Consider the following 27,736-nt stretch of genomic DNA (forward strand, 5'->3'; position numbering starts at 1 on the left):
GGGCCGAGCGTTAGCCACGCCCCTCGCTCCCATTGGTCCTTCGGGGAAGGGGCGGGGCCCGATGTGGAGCCGCCCACTGCCCGGACGGCTTCGCACCGGCTACTCGCGGGTCCGAGCCCCGGGATCCCCACAGAGCTCGGCCGCTGCCCCTGACAGCCGCGCGGTTCTCGGTCTCCGGAGGACTGGCGGACCCCGCGGCCACAGACGGATTAGCCGGTAGCCCCCAAACCTGAAGTAGTGCCTGCTCCTCGTGGTGTCGACCGCCCGTGGCGGAGCCCACGCAGGCGCGGGGCGCCGCGGGGACCCCGCTAAGGCGGGAGGAGGCGCCCGTCCCGTCCCTCAGGCCGCGGAGCCCAGCGCCCACTCGCCGTCGGGGCGTCCGCCGGCCTTGGGTTCTGGGCCGGCTGCGGAGCGGATGCGCGACCGCTGAGCGCTCGGCCGGCCCGCCATGGCCGCGCGCCCGGGGCCCCTGTGGCTCCTGGGCCTGGCTCTGTGCGCGCTGGGCGGCGGCCCCGGCCCGCGACCCCCGCACGGCTGTCCCCAGCGTTCCCTGGGCGCGCGCGAGCGCCGCGACATGCAGCGCGAGATCCTGGCGGTGCTCGGGCTGCCCGGGCGGCCCCGACCCCGCGCGCAGCCCGCCGCCGCGCGGCTGCCCGCGTCCGCGCCTCTCTTCATGCTGGACCTCTACCACGCCATGGCCGGCGACGACGACGACGACGGCGGCACCCCCGAGCGGCGCCCGGGCCGCGCCGACCTGGTCATGAGCTTCGTCAACGTGGGTGAGTGCGGCGGGGGCGGTGCGGGGACCTGGGGTGGCGGGGCGCCCGCCCCCGGCGTCGGGGCGCCCACGGCGGCCTCGCGTGACCTCGGGCAGCCGCGACAGGGCGCATCCTTGGGCGGTGCCAGCCCCGGGCCAGGACGGGGAGTCTGGGTGCAGGGGCACCACCACAGGGGCGTGGGGACCGCGGTGGAAGTGTGAGGGGCAGGCGCAGGGCTCCCTGGGCTTTGGGGTCCACCTGACCCCAAACACACCTGGGGGAAAGTCTGGTGAGGTCCGGGCCCACCGGGGTGGCACCAGGAAGACAGTGGGTCCTGAGGAGAGATGAGTAAACACCGTGATAAGGGCAGGCCTGAGAAGAGGGGCAAAGGTCAGCGTGGAAACCTGTGGTCACATCATCAGAGTGACCAGAGCCGCCCCACAGGCCCCGAGTCCACGGCAGGCTCTGCCTGCACGGCAGGAAGCCCTGGGTGGGTGGGGCGCTGTCGGGGAGGGCCGGGGAAGGAAGGACAGACAGCTCCCTGCGGCAGCGACTGTGGGCTTTTGTCTGCAGGAATCCTTGTACCTGGGCACTGCTGGCTTGCGCCTCTGAGTTACCAGAGGGAAGGATTGGACCTTCTTCCTCCAAGGCAAAACTTGGTTCTTCCTCCCCGAGAAACTTATAGAAACTGAGGTCGAGTGCTGTTTTCTCAACACTGTCATCTAGAGCCACAATTACCTACTGTGGGACAGGTCCCCATGCACTTCTCCTCCTGTCTGTCTAGTGACAGGCAGGGTGTGGTTGGGCTGGACAGCAGGCTGGGTCTGGGGACCAGGCAGTGGGGCTGAGAGTAGGGAGAAGGAGGAGTCCTTGTCATGGCCAGGAGCCCTTCTCCCCAGAGCAGGGTTTTTATCCTTCCAGCACCTCTGGGAACAGCCGTCTCTCTCTCTCTCCCCAGCTCCCAGGTGAGGATCCCAGGTGAGGACATGGAGGCCCAGACAGGCAGTGGTACCCTGAATCACGCAGGGTCTCTGTGTCTACTCCCTGTGCTCAAGGTGGTGACATTTCTGCCGGCAGGCCAGGCTTTGGGGATGGACAGTTTCCTAGGTGATGTAAGCAGAGGAATTCAAGGGACCCAGCACCAGCAGAGCTTGTGAGTCCTTAGCGTAAGACTCACAGGCAGGAAGAGGGGACAACCAAGCCTTTGCTGTCCCAACCCAGAGCAGGTTGAGGTTAGGGAGCTCACAGCCAGAGAAATCAGTTAACCAGCGCTGAAACCCCAGGGCCAAAGCCAGCCCTGCAGCCAGCTGGATCTGGATGCTGCTTTCCTGCTTAGAGGGCAGGGTGGGGACCTAGAATAGAGGGGGCCAAATGTGGGACAAGGACTGGAGTTCCATCCTCAGGACAAGCCAGCTGGGGCCTCAGAATCAAGAACTGAGGAGGGAGTTGCTTGAGAATGTCCTCAGCCTTCTCCCTTTACCTCCTACCCTGCCCTCCCATTCTTTCTGGTATGGCTGGTCTTGGTGGAGACTTGTATTGTGACCCCCACGTGCACATAGGAACCTAGAAACAGATTCTAGAAGGTGGGCACTGGTAGCTCATGCCTGTAATCCTAGCCACTCAGGAGGCTGAGATCTGAGGATCACAGTCTTAAGCCAGCCTGGGCAGGAACGTCTATGAGACTCTTTTATCTCCAATAAACTACTCAGAAAATGCTAGACATGGCACTGTGGCTCAAGTGGTACAGTGCTAGCCTTGAGCATAAGAAACTTGGGGACAGTGCCCAGGCCCTGAGTTCAAGCCCTAGGAAGAGCAAAGCATGGAAGGAAGGAAGGAAGGAAGGAAGGAAGGAAGGAAGGAAGGAAGGAAGGAAGAAAGGAAGGAAGGAAGGAAGGAAAGAAGGAAGGAAGGAAGGAAGGAAGGAAGGAAGGAAGGAAGGAAGGAAGGGAGGGAGGGAGGGAAGGAGGGAGGAAAGGAAGGAGGGAGGAAGGGAGGGAGGGAGGAAGGAAGGAAGGAAGGAAGGAAGGAAGGAAGGAAGGAAGGAAGGAAAAAAAGAAAAGAAGGAAGGAAGGAAGGAAAGAAGGAAGGAAGGTAGTCTAGAAACAAGTGGATGTTTGTACATCCACTCATAAGATCAACTATCTTGAACTTCCATGCTTCTATTCCTCACCTAGTCCTGGCAACAGTGTGTGCAACTGTTTTGCTGGCTCCATTTCAAGGGCTCAGAGCAGGAGATGGCCAGCCCAGGCCACACAGTGCATCCAGGGTGACATCCAGGGCTGTGGATTCCAAATCCCATTTCTTCCCACACTGGCTCTGCATGTTCCATTGGGATCTGGGCCTCAGACGCTGTGGGATTAATAAGCAGGCCTTTGTTGGGTGGCAGCAGCTGTGGGCGGCACCTTCAGAAGGGCCCTCTTTATTCTGATGGGCACTTTGCACTGGTACAACTCCCTTGGCCAGAGTAGTTTTAATTGGTAATTACCCAGGCTGTGTGTGGGGATTTATACTCATACCAATCCTGAAGGTCAGGGCCCCAGAAGCAGCATGGGGTCTAAACAGTAGAGTGCCTGTGGTCATGACTATACCTGCTTCTCACAGCTGTGAGCTTCAGCTGCACGTTTCCTGTGGGCCTCATCTGGCCTCTGGGAAGCCAGGCCTCTGGCTGTTGATGGTCACCTGGAGGGCCCGGAGCCACAGGTCCACCCCAGACCTCCTGCCAGGGCTTGTGCCCATGTGGAGCAGGTGCCTTAGGAAGCATGGTTTGCAGGGCCTGTGTTGGGAGCCAAGGCTGTGGTTAGAACCACTTGTCCTGCCTGGCTTGTCTTTCCATCCATCCCAGACCAAAGACCATCAGGCCCGCTCAGTCAGGGTGCAGTGATGGGGCTGTTACCATGTGGAGCAAATGGGTCCTGTCCCTCATCTCCCTGTGCTCTCTGAGCTGAGCTGATGTCCTGAGCACAGCACCTGCATTCTGATCCTCACCCCTGGGCCTTCCTTCAGTTCCTGCTCGTTCAGGTGACATGGATGGTGCCAGGAAAATGAGGCACCTCCCAGCCCTGACCCTTAGCTCCTCATCAGAGGCCCTTGCTCACAATGCTGTCCCATCACCTGGGCAATCAGGCCTGCCTGGCCCTCCTGAGGGAGGAGGCAGGAAAGATTAACTGCATGTGCTCCCTGCATCCTTTCCCTCATCAGTGGAAAATCAAGTGCAGTTGCTCCAGACTAAAACTGAGGCAACAACAGTGCTAGCAGGCAGAAGTGAAGGCAGGATCTTCATCTTTGTCCTGACCCTTAGCTAAGTCTGACTAATGTCTTCAGTGCCTGAGGACAGGGATGGTGCAGAGCTGAGGCTTTGGGGTCTGGGAGGATGTGGGCTGAGTGGGGACTGGAGTTCTAGCCCGGTTCTTGCTCTGACATTCCCAGGCCTGAGACCTTGTAGGCTGATGCTTTCTCAGAGTAGGTGTTTTTCTCAAGGCCACATAGCAGATCATCTCCTGACCTCCACATCCTGAGTTTGTCCCCTACACAGCCAGCAGCCCCTCTCCCTGCAACCTGAGGCCTGACCCATCATCAGATGCAGCAAGTGCTGCTGACTTGGGATGAATATGAATGCGTGCTGCACACTGATGATCTTGTTCTGACTATGCCATTACTGTTTTGAGATTTACAGACCTTTCTCATGCTCATTACATAAAACTCAGAGCACACAAAAACTGAATGATAGGGGGTGTGTGTGGCTAGGAACCCTTGTCCTGCCTGCCACATGACTTTCTATCACTACAGCTTGGTTTGGCCTGTGTTAAACTTTATATAAATGGAATCATAAAGGGTAGAATCTCATGTCTCGTCTTGTAACATAAATCTTGAAATTCATCCATGGTATTGTTGCTTCCGTACATTTGTTTTATAATTGAGTATATTCTATTGCATATGTAGGTCATGATTTGACCTTATTAATTTGTTGTTGTTTGTCATACATATTTTTTGAACTCAGAGCCTGGGTGCTGTCCCTGAGCTCTTTTGCTCAAGACTACAGCTCTACCGCTTTGAGTCACAGCTCCACTTCTGCTTTTCTAGTGGTTAATCAGAGATGAGTCTCACAAACTTTCCTACCTGGGCCAGTTTTGAACCACAATTCTCAGAGCTCAGCCTCCTGAGTAGCTAGGATTACAGGTGAGAACTACCAGAGCCTGGCTGATTTGTTCTTATTAGTGGGCATTCAGATATTTGTAGTTTGGGGTTGTTAAGAATAAAGCTGCCCTGAACGTGTGTGTGTGTGTGTGTGTGTGTGTGTGTGTGTGTGTGTGTGTGTGTATTTGTCTGTGTGGTGTTATGAATCAAACTCAAGTCCTTGCCCAAGCTGTGCCCCTGAGCTACACTCCCAGGGTAATAGACAACAAACCCCTCAGTTTAATATATCCTTCTGTGGATATATTGAATCTGGATTTTAATCCCGAATGCACTGTGAATTTTGAGGTCTTGGCAGTTGCTTAAAGTCTCTGACCCTCCATTTCCATACCTCTGAGACAAAGGAAGTGAAGCTGCCACCTAGGTTTGTGTAGGACAAAGCAGATGTGCACAGTGGCCATCTGCATGCAATACATAGAACTCATATTATGTCCCACTTCAAGTGCTTTTGCTCACTTTGTACCCCCTGCCAAGAATACCCTTACCTTCACTCCTTTTCTGTTATTGTTGGTGGTGGTGGTTAATGGGGCTACTGTCCCTGAGCTCTTTTGCTCAAGACTAGTGTTCTACCACTTTGAGTGAGAGCTCTTCAGTTTTCTGGTGGTTAATTGGAGATAAGAATCTCACAGACTTTTCTGCCCAGACTGGCTTTGAATTAATTGCACTCCTCAGATCTCAGCCTCCTAAGTAACGGTGATTACAGGTGTGAGCCACCAGGCTCTGGCTCATCTTCGCTTCTGCTTGTCAAAACTCCATCCCTCTTTCAAAGGAGCTGGGAGTGTGGCTTAGATAGTATAGCACCTGCCTAGCAAGTGCGAAGTCATGAGTTCAAACCTAAGAACTGACAAAAATAAACAAACAAAAAGAGTTGGACTAAAGTTTCCATAATCTGATGGGTCCCTTTATCCAGGTAAGCAGATTCCTTGGCACTTACATCTTGTAGTATCCAGGCTTGCTCTGTCTATCTAATTTAGTGACACATCCAGCCCCTCATTCTCCTGGCCCTTAGAAAACTGAACCACCTAATAGGAGGGACCAAATCTGGTTCCTCATGGCACCCCACTCCTCCATGTATCCCAATTTCTGCCTGCAGGAGCCCAGGGCAGATGCAAAAGTGATGGATAGGTGCAGTAGGAGGCCCAAGGAGTTCAGAGACAAGTGACAGGGACTGGACTCAGTCAGGTACGGCAGAAGTGTTCCCATCTTTGTGGTACCACAGTGTGCACAGCATCTCTTCAGGCATCCACTGTGACCCTGAGTCACACAGTGTCCTGAATGGAGGAAGGCGTTTCTGCTGACACTGGAGGGGCCTTGCTGACAGGTACCCAACACCCCAATATCTCCCCACCCCACCCACCCCACTGAAGTCTAGGACCACTCATTTCACATTAGCTCCAAGTCCACATTACAGGACCTGAACCTCTCATGTGACCTCCACAGTCACTTACAAAGCATCTGGGCCTCAGTTTCCCCAGCTCTGCAGTATTGCTCTAAAGCCTTCTCAATTTTGATCAAAGAATGTGCCCACACCCTGCCTGCTGATGGGGTCGGGAGATTCACCAAGCCCATCTGCTCACAGAAGTCCCTCTCTATAGGCAAGAGATGTGTCATCATGCCTGTGTCTATCTGGAAAATTCCCACAGTTCAAGTCGTGCCCACTTTGCAACAGGAGGAATTGCATCCTTCTTGTTCACATCCCTTGGGACTATTTTGGGCCTTGGCAGGTTTGATGTGGTGGCCTGGGTGGGTGTTCCCTTTTAATTTAGAGTCTGAAGCCATCTAAGGCCTGGACCCATAATTATGTGTGCAGAGTCACTGAGGAAAGGGCTCTTGAGGAAAGTCAGTACTGAGCCTGGCTGCAAACGCCTCACAGTGCACCTGGGCCTCCTGCCTGCAGCGTGGGCTTCTGTGGGAGAAAGGCCTCCAGGATGCTCGCTGCCCAGTCACCAGGCCCTCAGCTCTTCCTCCAGCCAGCAGGGACTCTGGAGATCAGAGTCTTGTTTTGATGGAACTGGGGCCCCTTGGCCTTTGTTACTGGTGAGAGTAGCCAGACAGGCTCAGCCTGTCCCCTCCCAGGTCCCTGGGGAGCCTGTCCCCACCCACAGGGGTCAGGTGAGAGAGGAAGCAAGTCCCACAGCAATGTAAGAACCTCAGTGGCGTCCAATGGAGATGCTGCGATGTGATATTGCGGGCTACTCCCAGACCAGCCAAGGGGCCGTGAGGCTGGACCCAGAGCTTCTGTCTTGGGACAGGCAGCCCCAGGGAAGGACAGGTGGTGCCCCTGCTGTCTTGTGGAACACAGGGGCTTGATGAGCAGGCTGCTGAGAGCAGCCCATCCACCACACATGTTCTCTCTAAAGTGTGTGTTAGAGGCCAACTAAGCCAGGGACTTCTGGCCCAGGGAAGAGGGGCAGACCAACCTCCTGGCCTGTGAGGGGTGGGAGGGAGATGAGGAGACTCCTCAGCTGCACAGAGGGGAAGTCATCTTTTTTTTTGTGGGGGGGGGAATGGGCAGAGGGAGTGCCATTGGACAGCATAGCCTCAAAAAGGGGGCGCTGGTTGTGAGCTGTCGGTACAGCCAGTGATGTGTTTCGGAACCTGTAATGTATATAGCATGATGTATGTTTTATCTTACAGAATACATCAATTGTATATTTTTGTTCTTTTTTTTTAAAGGGGGGTGCGCTGGGGGGAAGGTGGCTGCAGAGAAGAGGGCACACAAGGGCACTCAGTCTCAAGGCTAGGACATCTGGAAAAGGGCCTGGGACACAGGCCTGAGCCTAGGCTCCTCTCAAGGCCCCAGAGGAGGCTGGGCACAGGGTTTGAGGGGAGGTTGGACAGGTCAGAAAGCTAAGAAGATCTAATTGTCCCATCAGCCACGAGGAGGAGGAGGAGGAGGAGGAGAAGGAGGAGGAGGGCTTTAAAAATCTCTTTTGGTCAGAAACAAGACAGATTTTGGTCTTCTGAGTGAGTCTGATTTTTGTCTAGGGAACAGATATAACCAATGCTTTGTTGGTGTTGAGCTAATGGACAGAGTTTGACATCTGGAGGTTCAGTCTGTAAGTGACAGGCCTGGGCCCCGAATGTGAACAGACAGAATGAAGACAGTGCCATAGCTGCCTTCTACCCACAGTGGGTCTTTTCTGGAAGCATGGGCTCCAGAGTGGCTTTATCAGACACTGGAGAAGGATGCTGAGGGTGATTCATGATTGTCTATTTTTCTCAAAGCCACAGTGAGGCAATTCAGAGTGCTAACTTTTGTGTCCCTGGTTGGAGCTCTCTGTGTGTAGCATTGTGTCCAATGCCGGTCTGTGTCTCTGTAGCCCTATGTAGGCCTCTATGGAGCTGTCTGACCAAAGTTCCTTTGTAATGGAAGCTCTAAGGTACACTTGGCCTGATGGCACCTACTAACCTCCAAAGCCATGTACCCTCGCAGCATCAGCAGCAACTGAACTGAAAATTCTCCCTAGATCCAGGGCTTCTTAGGACCACTGTGCTGAAGTTTTTAAGGTGAGGAAAATGATTTCCCTTCTTTTGTCCAAGGCTAGGGCTCTACCACTTGAGCCATAGCTTTGCTTCTGGCTTTTTTGGTAGTAAACTGGAGATAGGTCTCAAGGGTGGGGGAAGGGAAGTGGGGAGGGGGGAGGCAGGGGAAAATTGAGGGAGGAGGTAACTAGTTGGATAAGAAACGTACTCACTGCCTTATGTATGAAACTGTAACCCCTCTGACAATAAAGAAATGAAAAAAATATCAGTCTCATGGACTGTCCTTCCTGGACTGGATTTGAACTCTCAGATCTCAGCTGGTTGAGTAGGTTAGGATTACAGGCATGAGTCACTGGCACTCCGTGTTGTTGTTGTCTGTTGAGACAGGATCTCAGTCTGACTTCCAGTTCTTTGATCCTCCTGTGTCTTTGAATACAGGGATTACAGACTACACTTGCTGAGTTTACTGGTTGGTTTACTTTCTTGAGTTCTGTCCAACTTCCCATCAGACTATAAACTCCAAGGGGCTGTCTTGTTACTGCCGTGTTCCCAATACCTCTGTAATGACTCTCCAGCAATTCACACCACTTCCTGCTGCCAAATGTGTTAAGAAATGAATTAGTAAATATTCTTGGATGTGACCAGGAAAAATGAGAAAATTAAAATAATCTTATAACACCTTTAGAATTTTTTTTTATTTTTATTTTTTGGCCAGTCCTGGGCCTTGGACTCAGGGCCTGAGCACTGTCCCTGGCTTCTTTTTTTGCTCAAGGCTAGCACTCTGCCACTTGAGCCACAGCGCCACTTCTGGCCGTTTTCTGTATATGTGGTGCTGGGGAATCGAACCCAGGGCCTCATGTTCATGTATACGAGGCAAGCACTCTCGCCACTAGGCCATATCCCCAGCCCAACACCTTTAGAATTTAAAGAAGGAAAGTCAGGAATCTTCTCCCCAAATTCCCCAAAGTGAAATTATAGGACCTACACAATTATTATTAATTATAAATGAGGAAAGTAAACCCCCCTTCCAAAAAACTGTCTCCAAACAATGGTCCCTCCTGGAGCCACTTAGAATGGAGGTTCTTGGAAGGATGTTTCTCATATGGTCAGGATGAAAGACGGTGGCCAGGAAGGGGACACATCCCGATCTGATTCTGCCAGGGACTCAGGGATGAACCTTCTAGCACCACAGCCAGCAGCATGATTGCACTGAGGAATTTCAAGAGATCATGTTGCACAGACCTAGGCCTTTCCGGACATTTGCCATGTGGGCCCAGGAAGCCAAGCAGTGGTGGGAAGCACAGTGGGCTTGGGCTGAGCATGGGGGTGACTGTCTTGATTTGGGCCATTCCCCAATTTTGTTTTGGTGGTAGTTTTCCAGCATCATGCAGTGGTGGAAATGGCTTAGTCCCATACAAGAACTAGGACTCCAGGTTTCTGTTCCCTTGTATGTACAAAAATGTAGATCAGGGGCTGAGAAAGTGGCTTAGTGATAGAGTGCTTGCCTAGCATGCATGAAGCCCTGGGTTTGATTCCTCAGTACCACATAAACAAAAAAATCCAGAAGTGACACTGTGGCTCAAGTGGTAGAGTGCTAACCTTGAGCAAAAGAAGCTCAGGGACAGTGCCCAGGCCTTGAGGTGCTGGTGGCTCATGTCTGCAATCCTAATACACAGGAGACAGCCTGGAAATCCTGAGACTATTATCTCCAGTTAACCACCAGACTACCAGAAGTGGTGCTCTGGCTCAAAGTGGTAGAGCACTAACCTTGAGCAAAAGAGCACAGGTGAATAAGAGGCATCTCAAAGTCATTCAAGAGCCTTTTAGTTGAACTAATATATTTTCATGATGTAATTCTGCTTAGAAAAATGAAACTTGCCAGGCACTCGTGGCTCACACCAGTGGCTACACTCCTAGCTACTCAGGGAACTGAGATCTGAGGATCACAGTGCAAATCCAGTCCAGGAAGGAAAGTCTGTGAGACTCTTATCTCCATGAAACTACCAAAAAAGTCAAAAGTGGTAGACTGCTGGCCTTGAGGAAAAAAGCTCAGGGACAGTGCCCAGGCCTTGAGTTTGAGACCTAGGATTAGCACAAGAAATTAAAAATTAATAATAATAATAAAGATCTACACCTTCACCTGTGCTGTCAAAAAAAGCTGAAGTAGGACAAGGGCCAGGCCGTATCCCTGCTTGAATAAAGTCTTGCCTTGCCATTGCATTTCAAAAAAAAAAAAAAAAAAAAAAAGCTGAAAGTGGAGCTGTGATAGAGCACTAGCCTTGGGCAAAATAAGCTCAGGGACAGTGTCCAGGTCCTGAGTTAAAGACCCAGGACCCCCACCCCCACCGCAAGAAAAACAAAAATTGAAGGCCTCTCTTCCATCCTCCCTGCCTTTCCTGTATGGCTTTTGAGTTTCAGACATAGCCTACTAATGTGACTACTTGGAACCCATCATTTATAGTCATTAAGTTAGGAAACTAGAGGTCAGCACTCCTAAGGAATGGCCATCCTTCCTGTCATTCTATAGACTTATGTAGAAAGGGTACTAGAATCCCTACATCACAGAGAGAGATAGAGAGGCCACACAGGGGAAGCAACTAGTGGATGAACAGGTGAGAACTGTGACCGAGAGAACTAGCTTCTGGCCAGACCTGACCTCTCAGTGCTGTACTTGTGATTAAAACAGAGACAGCTCTACCAAAATCCACTGCAGGAGAAAATCAGGCCCCAACAAATGCTCCTCCACAACACCAAGCCCAAAGCTACAGCCACTCAGAATTCTGCAAAGAAAGGGAGCACTGCCAGGCGCCAGCAGCTCACACCTGTAATCCTAGATGTTCAGGAGGCTGAGACCTGAGGATAATGGTTCAAAGCCAGCCCAGGCAGGAAAGTCCATGAGGTTCATGAGAGTCTTATCTCCACTTATCCACCGCCAGACTGGAAGTGGCACTGTAGTTCAAGTGGTAGAGCACTAGCCTTCAACAGAAAAGCTTAGGAACTGTCGAGATCCTGAATTCAAGCCCTGAATTCAACCAGGAAAGGAAGGGAGGAAGGAAAGGAGGGAGGGAGGGAGGGAAGGAGGGAGGGAGGGAGGGAGGGAAGGAGGGAGGGAGGGAGGGAGGGAAGGAGGGAGGGAGGGAGGGAGGGAAGGAGGAAGGAAGCAAGCAAGCAGGCACTCTCATTATCCAGTATCAGTAATGTCTGCATCATTGCTACTTCCTGCCAAGAAATGTTGAACCAGTTTGGATCAAAGTCATTATTTTCCTTACAATCTCCCAATATCTAGTATTGCCTGTAACATCCATGGCAGGCAGCTTCTGAGGCTAGAATTCCTGGGCAATTGGTTGATGTCACTAACCAATGACACAAAAGTTTGGAAGTAAGAGGGCAGGGAGAAGTGCATGTCCATAATCCTGGCTACTCAGGTTGGAGCAATCAGCAGGATCTCAGTTTAAGACCAGCCTGGGCAAAAACAGCATGATCCCATCTGAAGCAAAAAGGTGAATGTGTGACATACCTGCAGCCCCAGCTACTCTGGAGAATCATGGTTTAAGGCTAACCATGGACAAATAGCTATTTCCTACCTGGAAATAGCTAAAGCAAAAAGGCTAGAGACCTGGTTCAAGTGGTAGAATGCCAAGGACAGAGACCTGAGTTCAAACCACAATACTGCCAGAAGAATATGAAAAAGAATAACAGGAGGATGAAGAGGAAGAAGAAGACGGTATTAAGAAGTGGCCAGTTCCGTTTATTTTTACTTAGAAATTAAAAGATCGCAACATTTAGAAGAATGACATTGTTTTAAGACAGCTTGTATGTATGGGACACACAGGTCACTGAGGGAGAGTGGCCACAGAGCTAGCGGGTTATAGTTTGTTCCTTCAGTCCCCAGGTCTGAAATGGAGACCCCAGAATATATCTGTCATCCTTATTGAGCCCTAGGGGAGATGCATAAGATACTTTGGAAGAGGTAGGGACAAGGTCACACAGAGAAATCTCCTTTTGATCTGTGCCACACACTGTGACCACCAGCAGTCTGGACCTACTTTATCCTGCTAACCAGGACTGTAACACATTCACAGAGCAGAAATCTTGTGAGGTCTCTGAGCCGAGTGAAATTGTAGTGGGTGGATTTTCATAGCAAGAAAACCACCTAGAAAAGGTCCATAACCTGCCCTCAATGCTTGCTCCTGGGCAGGTGAGGGAACAAAGACCACGTCTCTGTCACACTGCCTCCCAGGCAGTCTGGCTCTCAGATGGGCATACACTTCATGCCCAGCACCATGGGCTACTACAGAACATTGCTCCTCCATTTCTCCTCCTCCCTGGCCTAGGAATGGTGCCCCCAACCTGCTCCTGCCCAGCAGGCCTGTGCCCTGTCCCTCCTAGCACAGCTGTGTGCATGTGTTCATCCCTGGACGCTGTCCCCACCACTAGGACAGGAAGTGCTTCCCACATCCGCCTGGCTGCACAGCCTGGTGCTTTTTAAAGCCTGACATGTGGTCCCTAAGGCCAGTAGTGAGAGATGGTTTCTAAAAGACACCCACACTATAACTAAAATCTCAGTGTTGGGGTTGGGCTGTTCCCACCCCTGCCATCCGGAAACACAGATTGTTGGTGTTTGAAAGTGACAGGAGGCTAAAGTGACACTTTCCTAAATATACCATCCTAGGCATTTCTGTGCAGCTGGGCAAACATGGGTGTATTCCACAACCTTGACCTTTGCCCAGACAGCTGGGCCTGTCCCAGCCTGGTCCCCATCTTGGCTTGCACCCCATGCCTGTCCTTCATCCTCACCCTCACCTCCATGTGGCCTCTCAGATCACCATGCTCCACACTGGCCAAAGGCCCAGCCTCCCTCCCAGCGCTGGATTCTGGCTACCTGCAGGCAGGCCCAGCCAAATGCACGCACCATGCACACCAGCTCCCCTCTTTCCAGAGCACCCCTGTGCTTCCTCCGCCAGCAAGATGCCTTCCCAGCCCTCAAGATTGGGATGTCACCCCCTCCACCCTGTGACTTCCCTGGCCCTTGAAGGCCTCTCCAGGAGCTTGTCGTCCCTACCTGGTGTTCCTGTTCTCACCTCGCTCCTACCTCATTCCTGTTGACACCTGAAAAGAACTCAGGTGCTCTGGGATCCGTGGCATGGTTCTCCCCGCCATCCTCAGCTCCTCCACCCATGGCCTTGCTCTGCTGAGCCATCCTCTGATTGCCTTCTCCCTAAACACAGGCAAATCTACACTCAGCCTCTGTAGGCAGCTCAGCTGCCAGAGCTGAGCTCCCTCTTCCCCATCTCCCAGTCTAGGCACAAGGTCAGGCTCTAGGGTGTCCTCTGTCCCCTTGAAATGCATCAAATGCTGGGCCACCCACCAAGCGTTCCCCCCCCCCCCACACACACACACTGTGTCCTTTTCTGCCTTGGCTCCAGTATCTGTCTCCCCTTCAGTTGTCTCTTCTGTGGGTCCTGGGCCAGTAGAGGACTCCAGGAGACTCACAAGTGGGGTTTGGGGCTCAGGGCCTGTTGAGAATTCATGGAGTTCTCACTACAGGACTTCATGGAGTGCTGTCTATACCCGAGTAGAGCCTGGAACAAGCCAGCTTGTAGAGGAGGAAGCTGGTCCCTGCCAGGCTGCCGGGGACCCTACTCGGGCCCAAGCCATGTGGGCAGCTAGTGACTGCCTGGCTCCGGCTTTGTCTTCCAGTGGAGCGAGACCGAGGCCTGGGCTTCCAGGAGCCCCACTGGAAGGAGTTCCACTTCGACCTGACCCAGATTCCTGCCGGGGAGGCGGTGACAGTTGCTGAGTTCCGGATTTATAAGGTGCCCAGCACCCACCTGTTCAACACAACCCTCCATGTCAGCGTGTTCGAGGTGGTCCAGGAGCACCTCAACAGGTACCCTCTCTTTACCCAAGCAGCTGTCCTTCCTCAGGGGCTCAGGGTCAGGGTCTGCCAGTGTGTCTTGCCCCAGCCATGGTATTGGGGGGGAGGGAGGATGTGAGGAGGGGAAGTTTACTGGATAACAGCCTCAGAATGGAGAAATGGGCAAGATACTTAGCCAGATGTCCTCACCTCTCATTCTGGCTCAGGGACTTGGATGGGTCACTGAGCCTCAGTTTCCTCATCTGTACAAGGGTTTTCATGATGCCAGAGGACCTAGCCAAACCAGGGCAGGGTGAGGTCCCAGGAACAGACCCCAGGAGAGCCAAACGCACAGAGGCTTGGTGCCAACCCTGGATGCTTGGTTAATTGTTCTTTCATGTCCACAGGGAGTCTGACTTGTTCTTTTTGGATCTTCAGACGCTCCGCGCTGGGGATGAGGGCTGGCTGGTGCTGGACATCACGGCAGCCAGTGACCGCTGGTTGCTGAACCGCAACAAGGACCTGGGACTCCGCCTCTGTGTGGAAGCTGAGGATGGTGAGGCTCAGGGCTTGGCTGGGAGCTGCCCCAGGACTCCAGGGAGGTGGTTTCTGCAGAGGCTGCGGGCAGAGCGGCCTCTCTTGGCTTTGAGCCCTGTGAGGACTCCTAGGTACTCCTTGGGTAGAGTGAGGTCCTCATAGGAAGTCCTGATCCAGGACTGCAGCGCACTGGGGCCAGTCCCTGTGGCCTTTCCCAGGTAATGGCGCCTGTCCCTGTGCAGCAGCCTGAGTACTGGGAGGTTCTGCTCTGGAGAACTGTAGGGGGAGGGGCTGCACCTTCAGGCTCTGAATGCCAGGGCCCTGGGTTAGGATCCTGGCTCCGAGGTGACCTGACTCAGGGACCCAGGCAGTAGTTACTGCCCTACCTAGGCCCAACTTTCCCTCTCGTCAGCATGCAGTTCACTCATTCACACACAGGTGTTTCAGTAGCTTTTTTATTTGCCAGTCCTGGGACTTGAACTCGGGGCCTGGGCACTGTCCCTTAGCTCCTTTTGCTCAAGGCTGGCACTCTACCACTTGAGCCACAGTGCTGCTTCCAGCATTTTCTGTTTATATGGTACTGAGGAATCCAGCCCAGGGCTTCATGTATATGAGGCAAACACTGTACCACTAAGCCACATTGCCAGGCCCATGGGTGGCATCTTTTTTACACCAGGCGGGGAGGATGGAAAGGCCAAGGTGGGCACAAAATGGGCCTGTGGTTCCCCCAAGAGGCCACACGGAGGAGCGGAGGGAGGGAGGGAGGGAGAGGTGACAAGGCAGCAGCAGAAGTCACTCTTTGAGTTAGGGTCCCTCTGACATGGGCTGGGCGTTTGGAGCAATGGGATGACTCAGATTTCAAAAAGAACCCTGTGAATCCGAACCAGGAGTTTCGGGACTCAAGGCCAGCCCAGGCAACACGTTAGAGCCTCTGTCAGCTAATAAAAAGTGTGGCCCTTGGTGTCTGATGCCCACACTCCGGATGGTGTGGGTCGGGGACCGTGGTCTAAGGCTGGCCTCAGTCTAGGATACGCGCAAATTAGAAGTGGAGCCTTTGGGTCGCCGGTCCGCGTCCAGGAGCTCCAGCGGGCTCCAGCAGGTGGGGGCGTGGGTCCCCACCGGCCCGGCTCGCGGTGGGCGGCGGCCGGTGAGGACGCGGCCCCCTCCCTGCTCTGTGACGCGGCGAGGCCCGGGCGCTCTCACGGGGGCACCGGGCGGCACGCGGCCTCTCCCCGGCCTGTCCCCACCGCCCAGGCTGCGCACGGACGGACCATGGCGGCGCTGCGGCTCCTGGCGTCGGCGGCCCTCGGGCGGCGCGCCCCGGCCGGCCTCTGGGGACCGGCGCTGTCCCGGGGCTGCCCTCGCTCCTTCTCCACCAGCCGTCGCTCCCTCGTCCAGATCTACACCGACCCGGTGGAGGCGGTGAAGGACATCAAGGACGGGGCGACCGTCATGCTCGGGGGCTTCGGGCTGTGCGGGATCCCCGAGAACCTGATCGGGGCGCTGCTCAAGACGCGCGTGAAGAACCTCAAGGTGGTCAGCAGCAACGTGGGCGTGGACGACTTCGGCCTGGGGCTCCTGCTGGCCTCCAAGCAGGTCAAGCGCGTGGTCTGCTCCTACCTGGGGGAAAACGCGCTCTGCGAGAAGATGTACCTGGCTGGTGAGCTGGAGCTGGAGATGACCCCGCAGGGCACTCTGGCTGAGCGGATCCGCGCCGCTGGGGCCGGCGTGCCTGCTTTTTACACGCCCACCGGCTACGGGACCATGGTGCAGGAAGGGGGTGCGCCCATCCTCCATGGCCCAGGCGGCCACAGGCTCACCCTGAGTCAGCCCCGAGAGGTGCGGACTTTCAATGGCCGGCACTACCTGTTGGAGCAAGCCATCAAGGCAGACTTTGCCCTGGTAAAGGCCTGGAAGGCTGACCGCTCTGGCAACGTGATCTTCAGGGGGAGCGCCCGGAACTTCAACGTGCCCATGTGCAAAGCCGCCGATATCACTGTGGTGGAGGTGGAAGAGATCGTGGATGTGGGCAGTTTTCCCAAAGAAGATGTCCATGTTGCCAGCATTTATGTAGATCGCGTGATAAAGGGGCCGAAGTTTGAGAAGAGAATCGAGCGTTTAATCACACGAAGTGAGAAAGATGATGCCAAAACCAAAAAGGGAGATGACATCAGGACCCGGATCATCAAGCGCGCAGCTCTGGAATTCGAGGATGGCATGTATGCCAACCTGGGCATCGGGATCCCGGTGCTGGCCAGCAACTTCATCAGCCCCGACATCACAGTGTTTCTGCACAGTGAGAACGGGCTGCTGGGCTTGGGCCCATTCCCGTTAAAGGAGGAGGTGGACCCGGACATCATCAATGCAGGCAAGCAGACAGTCACCGTGCTCCCTGGGGGCAGTTTCTTCGGCAGCGATGAGTCCTTTGCCATGATCCGAGGGGGCCACCTGCAGCTGACCATGCTGGGCGCCATGCAGGTTTCCAAATATGGGGACCTGGCCAACTGGATGATCCCGGGGAAGAAGGTGAAAGGGATGGGTGGTGCCATGGACTTGGTGTCTAGTGGTCACCAGACCAGAGTTGTGGTCACCATGGAGCACTGCTCGAAGGATAAAAAGCCCAAAATTCTGGAGAAATGCACCATGCCGCTGACTGGGAAGAACTGTGTGAACCGCATCATCACTGAGAAGGCTGTGTTCGACGTGTGCAACAGCAAAGGGCTGGTCCTGAAGGAGCTCTGGGAAGGCTGTTCCATGGATGAACTCAAGAAGTGCACAGCCTGCGACTTCGCCGTGTCTCCGAAACTCCGGCCTATGCAGCAGGTGTCAATCTGAGGGTGGAAGCCCTGGGCCTGGTGTGGATTTTGGGACTTCCTCTGCTGAGATCACCTGGGGAGGATGTTGGGACACCTGGACTTGCTGCTGCCTACTTCAGGCTTCTGCCACTAGGCAGGCTGTGATCCGTCAGGAGTCACATGTGTTTGATTAAAAGTAGAAGGAAACTAAGCTCAGATCCTGTGTCCTGGGTGCTGCAGAGCCCCTGCCATACTTGCTTCCCCACTCTGCAGTTTGTCGTAATCACGTGCACTGCAGAGGGTGCCCAGTCCCTTTGCCCTCAGTGCTTCCCTCATAACTGAACCCTGCCATGGAGGGAAGTGGCGAGGCAGAAATCACTTCAGGTCCCATTTGCTGCTGCTATAAAAAACAAGAAAGGTCTCCCCTTCAGCCCCCCAACTTCTCTTCTAGGCTCACATTTTTTTCCTAATTTGATTTTCCTGAATCATGCCCTCCAGCTTGCTCCTCCCTCCATAGGGCAGGACCTGGTAACTGCAGAGCCCCAAGGAGACAGTGCTGTTTGAATTCCGTCCAGAAGACCCCTCCATAAATAATCTGCTTCCAAAGGCTTCAGCTTACCATAGGGCGAGTCTTAGAAACAACCCACGGCCTGCATGACATGACCCGCTCAGTCCACACCACACTGACATCCATCTATTCCACAGCCCCAGAGGCCTTGCATGGAATGTTCCCTCCTAACTCAACAGGGGCTCTGGGGCATGTGGGCCTCCTGAATTCGTCTCACGGCTAAAGTGAAAGCAGAATTTGTAGCTCCGTGTGTGGTGCAGGGTGCACTTGCTGTGTGCAGCTCCAGACCTCAGTGCCATGGGAATGCTGCTCAGAGGAGATTCCAGCAACTCTCATCCTGAGGAATGGCCAAGTCCCAGTGGAGAGACAGGAAGGGACCGCATGGGTGCAGGGAAGTGACAGGGACCATAGCAGGTGGGGTGGATGGAAGATCACTAAGCGCACAGCCCAAAGCTTTCTAGGCCTTCTGGGGTACCTGCCGAGCCTTGTGGGTCAGAAGAAATCTTCAGAATTGGCAAGGAGAGCCAGGGGGTTCCAGGATGGGGAGAGCGGGTATCTACTAGGAGAGTAATTAGGAAAGGTTGGGGGTGGGGGGACATGGTCCACTGGCAGCCAGTGACTCCACCTGAAGTCTGAGGTGAGGCTGGGGCTGCAGGAAATGACCAGCTGGCTCCACTACCAGGCCCATCTAGGCCCCACAGCCAGCTGAAGACAGGAGCCTATCCGTGGATAGAGTGCAATGGGCAGAGCTGTAGGGAAGGGGGAGCTCTGGGTTCAGCAAGGGTGGCTTTCCTAGGCCTGGCAAATGCAGGAAAATGGTGACTGTCCCCTTGCCCTTCTGCCCCTAGACCCTCTTTTTGGACAGGATACAAATACGTTGCTTTGCAAGTGCTTGCTTTGGGCCCTTGAACACATGTTGCTCTCTGGACTTCTCTTAAAATATGCTTGTGTAAAATGGGCACCTTAGATTAGCTACCTCCAAGGACCTTCTGTGCAATTTACTGACACAGGTTCCCTGAGGCAGTATACACCCAGGCAGGTTCCAAGGAGCTCTCCGAAGGCCTGCTGTATAACTGGCCTAATAAGTCATCTCTTCTGTGTCCAGCAGACCCCAGAAGACCCTTGAACACAATGTGGAAAAGAAACATACGGGGGGGGGGCAAGTAGGGGCACTTAGGTCCTCCACAGCCAGGTGGTATCTAGGTCACGGGGCTGTTCAGGAGACAGCAGCAGCCCTCACAGGCCTAGGGGCTGCCCCAGGTCTGAGGCTGCCCTGTGTGTCAGCTGGTCTGTGGGGCCATTTCTTGTGCCTGGCGCTGACCCTCATCCTCCATCCTGCTTACAGCTGCTCCATCTTCTGCACAGGGCTCTCTGCCACTCTTTCCCCTGTGACTGACTCAGCCTCACAGGTATGGCTTCCCTATGGCTTTCCTTGCATGATCTCTCAGCACCAGTCTTGCAGCTCCCAACACTGTCCCCGAGACTGTCACATTCCTGAGATGAGCCTCCAGGGCCCAGTGCATTTGTTGGGAGCAGCTGATGTCATAAGTCAAAGGTTGGTGTCTGGATTAATGAGTTATTCCATCAATATGTCAGTGGACACACCTGGTCTGAGGCCTAGGTGCTAAAGGGCTGACCTTTGAGAGGACTGTGGGTGGAGCAGGCAGTGGTCTGGTGCATAGCAGAGGATCTGGTAGGCTGCCTGTGGAATAAACAGACCTGAATATGTAATACATTTGTGAAAGAATGTCATATAGGAAAAATGTGGATGTATACCTGTGTGTTGGTGCTTGTCATATGGACGTACAATGTACGTCAACTGTACAGTCAACTGAGTGATGGTTCTATCTAAAGAATCATAAAAATGCCCAGGCCTAGGAATTGATACTTGTAATCCTGCTACTCAGGAGGTGAAACAGGATGATTAAAGTCAGAAACTGACAAGGTGAACAGCAGACCCTATTTGAAAAACAAACTACAAAGGATTTGGGGAATGGCTCTAGTGGATGAGATGAGCATTTGCTTAATAAATGTGAGTGCATGGGTTCCATCCTCAGTACCGAAAAAAAAAAAAATGAGTAGCATTGCTGGGCACTGGTGGCTGACACCTGTAATCCTAGCTGATCAGGAGGCTGAGATCTGAGAATCATGGTTTGAAGCCAGAGCAGAAAGGCCGGTGGAGACTTATCTCCAATTAAAAGCCAGAAGTGGAGTTATGACAGAACACTAGGATCTTTGTCCTCATCTCTGTAATGAATCAGAAAACAACCTGATACATAACAATAGCACCTCAGTAAGTGGGGAATATCTGATTACGGTGGTTTTATGCACTGGAAAAAAATATTTTTGTCTGGGTACTGGTGTTGGGGATTCATCTTGGCCTTAAGGGGGGAAGGGTGATGAGAGCACTCCCGAGACGCCGCCCTTCCCCCAGCCCTGGGGCAGTGTGGAAGTGAGCCACATCTATCTCCTTCTGGGTCCAGACCCAGAAGGGATAGCTTTGAGACCATCTCCCAACCTTGCGCCAGCGAGCACATATGCTCCCCTTTTCGCGGGCTTTGCCCAGAGGGCGGTACTATGGGAAGTGACGTTAGCCCATGAGGGAGGTCCTTGGGAGCTGCTCTTGGATGGACAAGCTTGCCAGCCTATCTCCAGCTCCTGCTCAATCCTCGTCATCATTATATTACTGTAAGCCCCTCCCGATTAAACCGGATTGCTCTCCGAAGCGTCTCCGAGATCCGTCTGCGCCTGGCTTCCTTGGTGGGTAAGGAGGGAGAAAAAGGGGATCTTGTTCGGCCGCATGCACTTTAGGCTTGCATGTGTCCCTTCGCTCCACCTTGGCCGCCCGCAGGTCGGGCGCCCAGGGGAGAGGGTGAAAAGGGGAGCACTGATAAGGGAGTAAGCTTAGCATCCCCGCACCAGGGGAGGTAAATCTAGCCCGGCATACTGGAACTCGAACTCAGGGCCTTTCATGCTTGCTTGGCTTTTTCACTTAAAGCTGGTATTCTATCACTTGAACTACAGCTTCATTTCTGGCTTTTTGCCGATTTATTGGAGATAATCTCTAATTTGTCCACCCAAGTTAGCTTCAAACTGAGATCCTCAGATTTCAGCCTCTTAAATTAAGAATTGCTCAGCATTACAGGTGTGAGCAGCCAGCACCCACATGCATTTGAAATGTTTATTCTGGAGACTAATATTAAAAACAGGAGAAAAGTTTATGTTTGAAAATGTAAAAGAACTATTCACAGTAGCCAAGTTATGGAAACAGCCCGGTGCCCTACAATAGAAAAGTGGGTCAAAAAATGTGGTACCTATACACAATGGACTTTTACATAACCATCAGAAAGAACATTATGTCATTTGCAGGAAAATGGATGGACCTAGAACAAATCATGTTAAGCGGGGTAAGCCAAGCTCAGATAGACAAATGGTGAATGTTTTCTCTCATATGTGGAAGCTCGATCTAAAATATGCTGGGATGATAAATTTTACAGGACTCTAGGAATTCACACACAGTCAGACCAAAGGAGGATACTCTTAGAGAAGGAATACATAGGTACAATGCCTATGTGCCTCATACAAAATATTCATCAAAATGGAAAAAAGGGGGCTGGGGATATGGCCTAGTGGCAAGAGTGCTTATCTCGTATACATGAGGCCCTGGGTTCAATTCCCTAGCACCACATATGCAGAAAATGGCCATAAGTGGAACTGTGGCTCAAGTGGCAGAGTACTAGCCTTGAGCAAAAAGAAGCCAGGGACAATGCTCAGGCCCTGAGTCCAAGCCCCAGGACTGGCCAAAAAACAAAAACAAAAACAAAAGCAAAATGGAAATAAAGGCTAGGAATGTGGCTTAGTGATAGAGTGCTTGCCTAGCATGCATGAAGCCCTAGGTTTGATTTCTCAGTATCATATAGTCAGAAAAAGCCAGAAGTGGTACTATGGCTCAAGAGGTAGAGTGCTAGTCTTGAGCAAAAAGAAGCTCAGAGACAATGCCTTGGCCTTGAGTTCAAGCCCTAAGACTGGCAAAAAAAAAATCCAAAACCTCTTTATCTGATTTATAAAACTAGAACCCCTTTGTATATCACCTTTAAAATAATTTTAAAAATAAAAAGTGGGGGCTGGGATTATAGCTTAGCAGTAGAGTGCTTGCCTTGCAGGCCTGAAGACCTCGGTTCAATTCCTCAGCACCACATAAACAGAAAAGGCCAGAAGTGGCTCAAATGGTAGAGTGTTAGCTTTGAGTAAAAATAAGCCAGGGACAGTGCTCAGGCTCCAAGACTGGCAAAATTTAAATTAAAAAAAAATTGTTTCAAGTGAGCTGAGCGTGTGGCTTAGGGGTAGAGTACTTGCTTAGCATGTGTGCATTCCTGGGTTTGATTCCTCAGCACCACATAAACAGGAAAAGCCAGAAGTGGTGCTATGGCTCAAGTGGTAGAGCGCTAGCCTTGAGCAAAAAGGAAGCCAGAGACAGTGCTCAGGCCGTGAGTTCAAGCCCCAGGACTGGCAAAAAAAAAAAAAAAAGATAAAAAGAATTACAGACTTCTTTGTTATAAATGTAAAACTTAAACAAACTTAGTGAAGTAATCCCAAAAAAGTAAAAATGAATACATAAGACTTGGAGAGGTACTTTATGGATGACAGTTTTTCTCTTTTTTTGTGTAGGGAGAGGGAAGATTGAACTCAGGGCATCTCACTTCCTAGGCAAGTGTTCTTTTTTACATATGGTCTCACATTACTTTTGCCCAGGACTGGCCTCAGATCTCAACCTTCTACCTATGTGTCCTTTGTAGCTGGGATAACAGACATACCACAATCATGTACCAGTTGTGGTGACACCTGGCTTGTTGGTTGCATTGAGGTCTTGCTAACTTTTTGATCTACCCTCTCTGGATCTCTGCCTTCCTCATGTCTCATTACAAGTCTGCCCTATCATGCCTGACATCTCAAAGGTTTCTTCACAGCCAGGCGCCAGAGGCTCACACCTGTAATCCTAGGGAGTTAGGAAGCTAAGATCTGAGGATTGCAGTTCGAAACCAGCTCAAGCAGGAAAGACAGTGAGACTATCTCTAATTAAAAACAAAAACAAACAAACAAAAACACCAGTTTTGCAGCTATGACTAAAGTGGTAGAGCACTTACCTTACCAAAAAACCTCAAAGATAGCACCCATGCCCTGAGGTCAAGACCCAAGACCAACAAACACAAAAGTTTCTTCACAGCAGTTATCTCTGCTTTAAAAAATAAAAAGAGCGGGGAATATGGCCTAGTGGTAGAGTGCTTGCGTCACATACCTGAAGCCCTGGGTCCAATTCCTCAACACCACATATATAGAAAAAGCCAGAAATGGCACTGTGGCTCAAGTGGTAGAGTGCTAGCCTTGAGCAAAAAGAAGCCAGGGACAGTGCTCAGGCCCTGAGTCCAAGCCCCAAGACTGGCAAAAAAATAAATAAATAAAATAAAATTTACTAAACAGGAGAGAAGTAAATCATATCTCTTCCCATTATTCCTTACAAAACGGAGTTACCCTGCTTCTGAGCATCGCTGCAGTGGACTCCACGCATCACTGGTGACTCTGCTGTGGTTGCCCTAAGGACCAACCCAGGTAACAGTGGGACAAACGCTGAGGCGGCCCAGAGCTTCACACACATCCATGTTCCTAGCAGTGATGGCCGCATTCCCCGAGGCCTCTGTTCTGCTGCTGCCTCCAACAGCGGCCAGGGGGCTGTGGCCTCACTTGGGATTCCTGCTCCAGATGAGGACCCTGATGTGTAGGGATCCCCACAGGACCCCAGCCCACAGCTGCTGCTGAGGAGCAGAGGCCTCTGCCAATCCCTGGCAGGTCTGCCGCCCATGAGTGACCCCCTCTCCTCTGTCTCAGGGCACAGCGTGGATCCTGGCGTGGCCGGTCTGCTGGGGCAACGGGCTCCACGCTCCCGACAGCCGTTCATGGTCACCTTCTTCAGGGCCAGCTCCAGTCCTGCCCGGGCCCCGAGGGCAGCAAGACCCCTGAAGAGGAGGCAACCCAAAAAGCCCAATGAGCTGCCGCACCCCAACAAACTCCCAGGGATCTTTGGTGAGGGCAGGGGCTGGGGCTGGGCTGGAGCCTTCTTCCCAGGGAGGAGCCCTGATGCTGGTCTAGACGGAGCCCCTGGACCCACAGATGGGCCTGGCAGGCGGGTGACTACAGGCAGGAGGGAGCGAAGCCATGGGATGGCTGAGTGTCCAGTGTGGCATGGCGTGGAGGGCCTGGAGCCCACAATCCGCAAGGCAAGGGACAGGCGCTGAACACAGGGCCCATGGAGCGGCCGGGGCCAAGGAGGTTGCTCAGCGGGGTCACAGCCCAGGCAGGGGCCCAGGGATGGGTTGTGACAGCCAGTGGAGGAGTGTCCTCTCCCTCCTTGATTGAACAAACATGCCCCACTCCATGGCAACTGCACAGCGCAGGAGCCCCAGAGCTGACCTGTGCTGTCTGTCCCCGCAGATGACCGTCACGGCTCCCACGGGCGGCAGGTTTGCCGTCGGCACGAGCTGTATGTCAGCTTCCAGGACCTCGGCTGGCTGGTAATCTCTGCCTCCCCTCCTCCCTGGGACATTCCCCCACTTCTCCCCCCCACCTCCCACCCCCCCACCCCTCACCCCAGACTCTGGGGAGGGGTGGGCATCTGAAGGTCTCCTGAAGATTTTCCTTCTGGGTTTCCCAACTTTTCTACTGAGAATAGGCTGCTTTCACCGTGTGAAAGTCATTTTTTAAAAATAGTTGGAAACAGGGACGACCTCAAGCCCCCAGCCAACTAAACTGCCAACTTGGCTATGGGGAAACTGAGGCAGAGTAGGCAGAGCCTGGAGCATTAGCTCCAGAGAGGGGGTGTGACAGGGACACAGCTCTGGCCCAGGCCTGCCTGCTGGGTCTCCGGGTGGACTCAGGTCCTGGGGTGGAGGCTGCCCGGGAGAAGCCAGAGTGGGGCGCTGGGGCTCAGGGAGTGTGGGGCAGCCCCAGGCGTCCTGCATCAGGCCGAGGGAGGGGGGTGTGAAGGGCCCATGTGGACAGGACTCACCTCTCCCATCCCCCAGGACTGGGTCATCGCTCCCCAGGGCTACTCAGCCTATTACTGTGAGGGCGAGTGCTCCTTCCCGCTGGACTCCTGTATGAACGCCACCAACCACGCCATCCTGCAGTCCCTGGTCAGTACTGCAGCCCTGGGGGCAGGACCCCGGCCTGGGGGTTGAGGATGAGGCCTCTCTGCCAGGATGGTGGGGGGAGCAGCTGCCAGGTGGCACTTTTTCCACCGGACTTGCCATGTAGCCCACGGCCTACTCTGCAGATGCACCTGGCCAACCACACAGACACGTGCACACCCTGTCCCGTGCACTGCACTTCCCCTGTGGGCTGTGGTGACCGTGTATGGGGTGCACACCCACAGGGGCACGGCCCTGTGCTCACATGCTTGGTAGCCAGTGCTCTGCAGGGCACCTGTGTGATCTCTTAAGTGCACACCCTCGCTACACTGGCCAGGCCTTCCTACCCTGTGTGCTGGACCTGTTTCACAATGGCAGGGCCCTCGCTGCGTGCCAGCTGCTGAGGTCAGGGAGAAGTACCCAGGATGGCCATAGGGCGGCCCTGCCCTGATGCCCCAGGTGGGGAGGCCCCTGGGGACCAGTGCCGCCCCTTCCAGAGCTCCCCCTCTGCCCCGTACTGCCTCTGCGCAGGCCCGCATGGTGGCCAGGAAAGTGAGCGTTCATGAGCTGACAGTCGCTGGGCTGTGGGGAGCTGTGGGGAGCACCTGGCAAGCCAGCGATGAAGATGCCCTAAGACCAACAGGGAGGCTGCGAGGCCTCTGCTCTGCGGGAGCCGCAGGGGTGAGCAGCAGTGCAGAGGCCCCAAGACAGGAAGGGGGTCCTGGAGGGTCCAGGTCAGCAGGGGAGGGCAGGACATGAGGTGGGGCAGGCAGGGCTGGCTCCCTGGGGCTGGGCTCCCTGTAAGGAGGGCGGAATTGATTCCCAGGTTACTGAGAAGCTGTTGGGGGTTAGCGCAGCAGCATCATGGCAAAGCTCCTCTCTAGACACCTGTGTGGCAGGGCGGAGTCCTGGGGTGGAGAGTGGAGGAGGCAGGGAGGCCGGGTAGGCCGCTGTGGCAGGACAGGAGGCAAGGAGGGATTGGTGGGGTGTGAAGGGGGCTGAGGCCTAAGAGAAGGGACAGGGGGAGGCTGCGTATCCTCTCCTCCTGGCTCAGGGTTTAGTAGAGGGAAGGAGGAGGGAAGGAGGGGAGTCCAGGAGGCTCCAGTGGTAGCTGAGTCCCTTGTAGGATGAAGGTGCTGTTCAGAGGTTGAGAAGGAGGATAGAGACCCCATAAGGACGCGACGGCGGCACTGCTGCCGAGGTGCCCTGGGCAGGGGGTGTGGCGGAGCAGCAGCATGGTCCCTGTCTGTGCAGGAGGGGGCACAGGTGTGGGAGAGGATGGGCAGGGTGCTGGGCCTGGACAGCCATACCAGGCTTCCCAGCCCACCCTGAGGCCAGTGGCAGGCGCATCTGCACTGTGGAACCTGCATTGGCTGCAGGGGGGGAAATGACCCGAGGTGTGGCCAGGGCACTGAGACCTGAGGCAGGCTGGGGCAAGCAGACAGAGGCAGGAGCCGGGGCCATTTGGGATGGGTGGGTCCCCAGGGAGACCACTGGGCTCATGGCCTCTGCATGTGTCCCTTCCCTGGCCAGGTGCACCTGATGAAGCCAGACACGGTCCCCAAGGCATGCTGTGCGCCCACCAAGCTGAGTGCCACCTCCGTGCTCTACTATGACAGCAGCAACAACGTCATCCTACGCAAGCACCGCAACATGGTGGTCAAGGCCTGTGGCTGCCACTGAGGCCCAGAGGCCCCACTGACCCGCTGGCCCTGGGCCAGCCTCCCCTCCCAGCAGGCAGGCCCCTCTCAGAGGCAGGAAACCTTCAGGCAGAGGTGATGCGGGGCCCTCTCGCTCCCTGTTCACTTCATGCTAGGCTTATCTTTTCCAAGCCACCTTTCTGCACCCGTGAGGTGTAGAGCAATTGTGTTCTCCCACCCCCACCTCAGCCTGAATACCTGGGGCAGCTCATAGTTGTGCTGGCAAGTGCTGTCTGGGGTCGGTGCTTAAGTCCTACACTAGGATCTGACTGTGAACATCCCTGGCCCAGACTGTGGCCAACACTAGCTGGTCTAGGGTGCCCCCTGGAGCCTTAGGCTGGAGGATCTAAACTCTGAGCCATTCACCACCAGTCTGAGCATGGGCTGAAGGGCTCCATCCTTTCCCACACGTACATTTGGGCATTTTTGAGGCATAATGAGACATGCGCAAGTTGCCAGAATGGTGTGCTATTGGATTCCTCTAACTTGATTGGATCAGCAAGCTGTCTGGGCCTTATGACTCAAGGCGTAGCCAGTAGGGATGTCTTCCCTTGCCCCGAGAGCTCCCTTCTGCTGCCTGGGGAAGAGATGTGACCCCTCCCCCAGAGATGCCAAGAAGTTTGGGGGCTCATGGTTCCTTCCACCACCTCTCCATACTGATCC

At 53.8% G+C, this 27,736-nt stretch overlaps 2 protein-coding genes across 3 annotated transcripts; both read left to right on the forward strand.

Annotated features, from left to right (window-relative positions):
* The first annotated feature begins 448 nt into the window (after nt 1–448).
* Nucleotides 449–27,736, forward strand: LOC125354277 (bone morphogenetic protein 8A-like). Of its 2 annotated transcripts, XM_048349882.1 has the most exons (8): nt 449–779; nt 14,136–14,325; nt 14,700–14,848; nt 24,076–24,270; nt 24,679–24,758; nt 25,269–25,388; nt 25,948–25,974; nt 26,907–27,736. In XM_048349882.1, exons 1-8 carry the CDS (start codon nt 449–451, stop codon nt 27,054–27,056), a joined length of 1,242 nt encoding a protein of 413 aa, XP_048205839.1. In that variant the 3' UTR covers nt 27,057–27,736. The 2 variants fall into 2 exon arrangements, with proteins under 2 accessions (XP_048205839.1, XP_048205840.1); XM_048349883.1 differs by lacking the exon at nt 25,948–25,974 and having other exon boundaries at nt 25,269–25,379.
* Nucleotides 16,102–17,664, forward strand: Oxct2 (3-oxoacid CoA-transferase 2). The gene has a single exon (XM_048349881.1). The coding sequence runs from the start codon at nt 16,102–16,104 to the stop codon at nt 17,662–17,664; it is 1,563 nt and encodes a 520-aa protein (XP_048205838.1).

This window comes from Perognathus longimembris, chromosome 7 (assembly GCF_023159225.1).
Source record: "Perognathus longimembris pacificus isolate PPM17 chromosome 7, ASM2315922v1, whole genome shotgun sequence".
Taxonomy (NCBI): domain Eukaryota; kingdom Metazoa; phylum Chordata; class Mammalia; order Rodentia; family Heteromyidae; genus Perognathus; species Perognathus longimembris.